Below are 3961 nucleotides of genomic sequence, written 5' to 3' on the forward strand. Positions count from 1 at the left end.
AAAGACAATAATAGCCGGAAAGTATACCCCATTACTACTTGTAAACATGTAATAGTGAGCCGTTTCCAGCCATTCCCCAAGCCCAGTCCCCAAGCCACTTTTCCCCCAAATGATATTGTAAACGCATACTTCTCCTCTCGGTGTTCATTTGGTGGTCTCTGTCGAGTCGCTATACCAGCGACCTTAGACCTGATTCTAGAAATCTTGTATTACAAAATTGTAGTTTTATTCCTTTGTTTATTAGGTAATTGCTTCGAGTCCTATCTTCATCCTTTGTTCATAGTAGAATATAATATCTCACCTGCAATTAGGCATATTTTGTTATATCATCAGTGATCACTTAACTCATCCCAACCACTTTAGATCCATCCTCCTTGCATCTTGTCCATCGTGATTCTTCATCATTGGTAGTGATGATCGCGGTATAAAAGTATGTCAGGTAAAAGAGACTTTAAACTAGGACTTGGGTCAATTCCTTGTTACTTACCCGCGTCTTGTGCCACATCGTCCTACTTCATCGCTACAAATTAGCTAGTCAATTGATTGATAAAAAAAACCTATAATCGCTATTTATTTTAGAACGAACCAGGTTAGGAAATGATAACATTTTCACAGCGACAGATGAACACGGTGTTCATTTGCTTATACCTTCAACAACCCTAAGCACATTTAATGAATCACTCAAAGTATAATAGTCCCATTTAGTTTAGCCCACAGCGAATAGGTTTCCATTTACTGTTTAGATACAACGTATTACTCGTTATCTCACATTATTAACAATGACATTTTCAAAATAATGTTACGACTGCCACATCCGCTTCTGTCCATAAGAATGGGATAGATAGAAACTAGGGCGTGTTTGGAACTCTTACATTTTTGATGGATATTATAATGTCAATGTTTTCGGGACTTCAGTCATAAGTCATAACACAGCAAATGGTACTATTTGTCCAATGAGAAGTCGGCTGGTCCAAAATATTGCCTTATGTTACACAGATACGTTGCGTAGTGGAACTGCGAACATTAAGTTTGTAGGCTTTATAAAGTTTCGGTATATATATACTACGCACAAAAGATTCCAAACCCTTTAAATAAAGGCAACTTGTCTTAATATCTTAGAGACACCTAAATCAATGGATGGATAATTTTGTTCCGCGTATTTTGATACCTCATTCGGCACGATGCAACTGTATTTACACAAGTTATACCAAGTCGGAAAAAGAGCATTTCAGGTGCGCTTACATTATGACGTCATGATGATATGTTGGTACTTATTTTGGTACCGCTCTCCCCGTGGCTCATCTGGTAAAGGCAGGGCAGATGACCCATGATAAAAGACCTCGTTACAGTCGGTTCCGATCAGGGTAACAAGCCCGATTGTTGGCTACACTTGAGTATCCTGTAAAAATTGCCCCGACCAGTTATCTACGGCGACCCCCTTCGTTCACCAGGTCACTTATACCTGGCCGAAGATTCGTCAGCGTATCTCCTAGATTTCAGCTGTTAATGCCTAGATATGCTCGACATAAAAAGAAAATCCTGTGGTACAAAATGAAAGAAATTGGTATAGAACGTTAGAAACCCATAATTTAGTTGTTACAACTATCCCTTTCGTTAGGAAAATAAAAACGTAGCAAGACCTTACAGACCTTCTGTAGTTACCATTTTCCCGCTAAAACCTGTAAGTATAAGAATGATCCACCAATTATCCAAAGTCATTTGGCGACTTATTTGAGTAAATAAATGCAGCTATTGCGAGCATCTGTTACAGATGCTTATTTTGCTCTGTGTGCTAGCCATAGGCTTAAAAAATTCCAAGTTTTCAGATATTTTCTCAATATATCAAGAGCTATCTTAAGAACACGCTGAAGAACCACTCATTACCAATACTAGGCTTGTTTGTACTCATTTTAATGTATTTTTCATACTGATTCCAAATATGGTAATGAACATGGTTAAATCTGAAATTTTTTAAAAAATAAAAAATTCTTCAACTTGTCGTCTGCAGTCAACACCCGTGTGAAGAGGGTTAAGATTTGTCACTTTACGTTCTATTGCTATTTTTGTCACTTCGAAATGCTGATGTACTAAATTGGGTTTGATACATATTTACACCGACATACTTACAGATCAAGCCGAAGGGTTATATTTTGTTTTCATATTTCTGGATTGCCATATTTCTGGATTACCATAATAATAATTTCTCTTGCTTTCCGTGGGGTAATGTTGTTATCAAACCAAATAGAAACAAAATATTTGCATTGATAATATAATAATTCAAAGATCTTGTATGAGTAACATACAGCATAATAGTTGGTGATGCTACACGAGAGGCCGGGTCCACATTAAAACGCATTAATGGGATGCGTTTGAATGTGATCTCCTATTGTGCGAGCAGACGGCATCATGTCATGAGTGTTCTACACGAGCACGGCATCGCGCTATGAGTGTTATAACCTTTGATGCTGATTAGACTGTTTCATCCTCTATAGTATGAAGCCCTCTTCAAAAATCTTCCATTTCTGTCTGTCTTGCGCATCCCTTGCCCAAGTGGTGCCTCTATTATGCTATTAAGTCGTCTCGCCATCTTCGTCTTTGCATTTCTCTTCTACGCTTTCCTGTTCTTGGTTGCCACTCGGTGACTCTTTTTGTCCATCTATTGTCATTTTGTCTTGCCACATGTCCTGTCCATCTCCATTTCGCTTCATCAATCCTTTCCATGATGTCTTTGATTTCAGTTTTACTTCTTATGTCACCGTTCCTAGTTCTATCTCGTAAGATTATGTTTAGCATGCGTCTTTCCATGGCTCGCTGTGTCGTGATGAGTTTTTGTTCCAGATCTTTAGTTGTTGAAGTTGAACATGTTTCAGCACCGTAAGTCATGGTGGGTAACACACATTGATCGTACATACGCCTCCTCAATGTCATTGGTAGCTTTTTATCGCAAAAGATGTCTTTGTATCTGCCAAAGCAACACCACAACAGCCAGCTTTGATTCTCAGTAAGACTTCGTCTCTTATGTTGTCTTCCATCTTGACTGTCTTGCCCAGATACTTGTAACTATCTGCTTTCTCTATCGGTTCATTGTCAATTTCAATGGGCTCTCTAGTGTCAAAGTTTTTCAGTCCAATTTTCTTGCTCTCAGTATTCAAACTATTAAGCTGGACTTCCAAGTCTTTACCTGATGGTGATGTAAGGGCTACATCATCTGCAAACCTCAGGTCGGTTAACCATTCTCCATCGATGTTAATACCCCTTTCTTCCAAATTTAGATGTTTGAAAATTTGTTCCATGGCAGCTGTGAATATTTTTGGAGAGATTGTGTCCCCTTGCCGTATTCCCCTCTGTATGTGGATAGGCTTGGAGACATCCTTATCTACGTGGATTGTAGCTGAAGCGTTTATGTAAATGTCTTCTGAGATCTTAACGTACCCTACGTTAACCAGTTAACTCCAATCCTTCTTAAGGCTGCAAATAAGTCACTATGTTCCACCGAATCAAAAACTTTCTCATAATTTATGTAGCCTGCCTATACAAAGCTTCAGCTGATACTCATTTGCTTTCTCAATCAGTTGGTTCAAAGCATGCAGATGATCAGTTGTTGAAAAGCCCTCTCTAAAGCCTGCTGCTAGGTTGATTTCATCCCAGATTCTCTTGATTCTATTCTGAATGATTCGTGTGAAAATGTTATTTGCATGTGATAGCAGACTAATTGGTCGGTAGTTTTTGATATCATCTTTATCTCCTTTCTTATGTAGAAGAATAATCTTGGCTTCCTTCCAGGCTGCAGATATCTTCTTTTCTGTCAATATTTGGTTGTATTAAGTGTTGATTTCTGTATCTCCGATCTTATACACGTCACTGGATATACCATCAGTGTCAGGTGCATTGTTGTCTTTCATTTGTTTTACTGCTATCTCTACTTAACAGTTACATTTGGTATGTCTGTTTGATCTGGAGA

The 3961-nt window shown here is 38.4% G+C and overlaps 1 protein-coding gene across 1 annotated transcript; it reads right to left on the reverse strand.

The window, feature by feature from the left end:
* Window positions 1-2924: 2924 nt before the first annotated feature.
* Window positions 2925-3293, reverse strand: LOC140159575 (uncharacterized). Its single transcript, XM_072183067.1, has one exon. It carries the CDS (start codon window positions 3291-3293, stop codon window positions 2925-2927), a length of 369 nt encoding a protein of 122 aa, XP_072039168.1.
* Between the last annotated feature and the right edge of the window lie 668 nt (window positions 3294-3961).

The sequence above is a fragment of the Amphiura filiformis genome, chromosome 8 (assembly GCF_039555335.1).
Source record: "Amphiura filiformis chromosome 8, Afil_fr2py, whole genome shotgun sequence".
Classification (NCBI taxonomy): Eukaryota; Metazoa; Echinodermata; class Ophiuroidea; order Amphilepidida; family Amphiuridae; genus Amphiura; species Amphiura filiformis.

Coding starts and splice junctions, on each gene's coding strand:
- LOC140159575 (XM_072183067.1), bottom strand. CDS start 3,293: ATGGAACAAATTTTCAAACATCTAAATTTGGAAGAAAGGGGTATTAAC.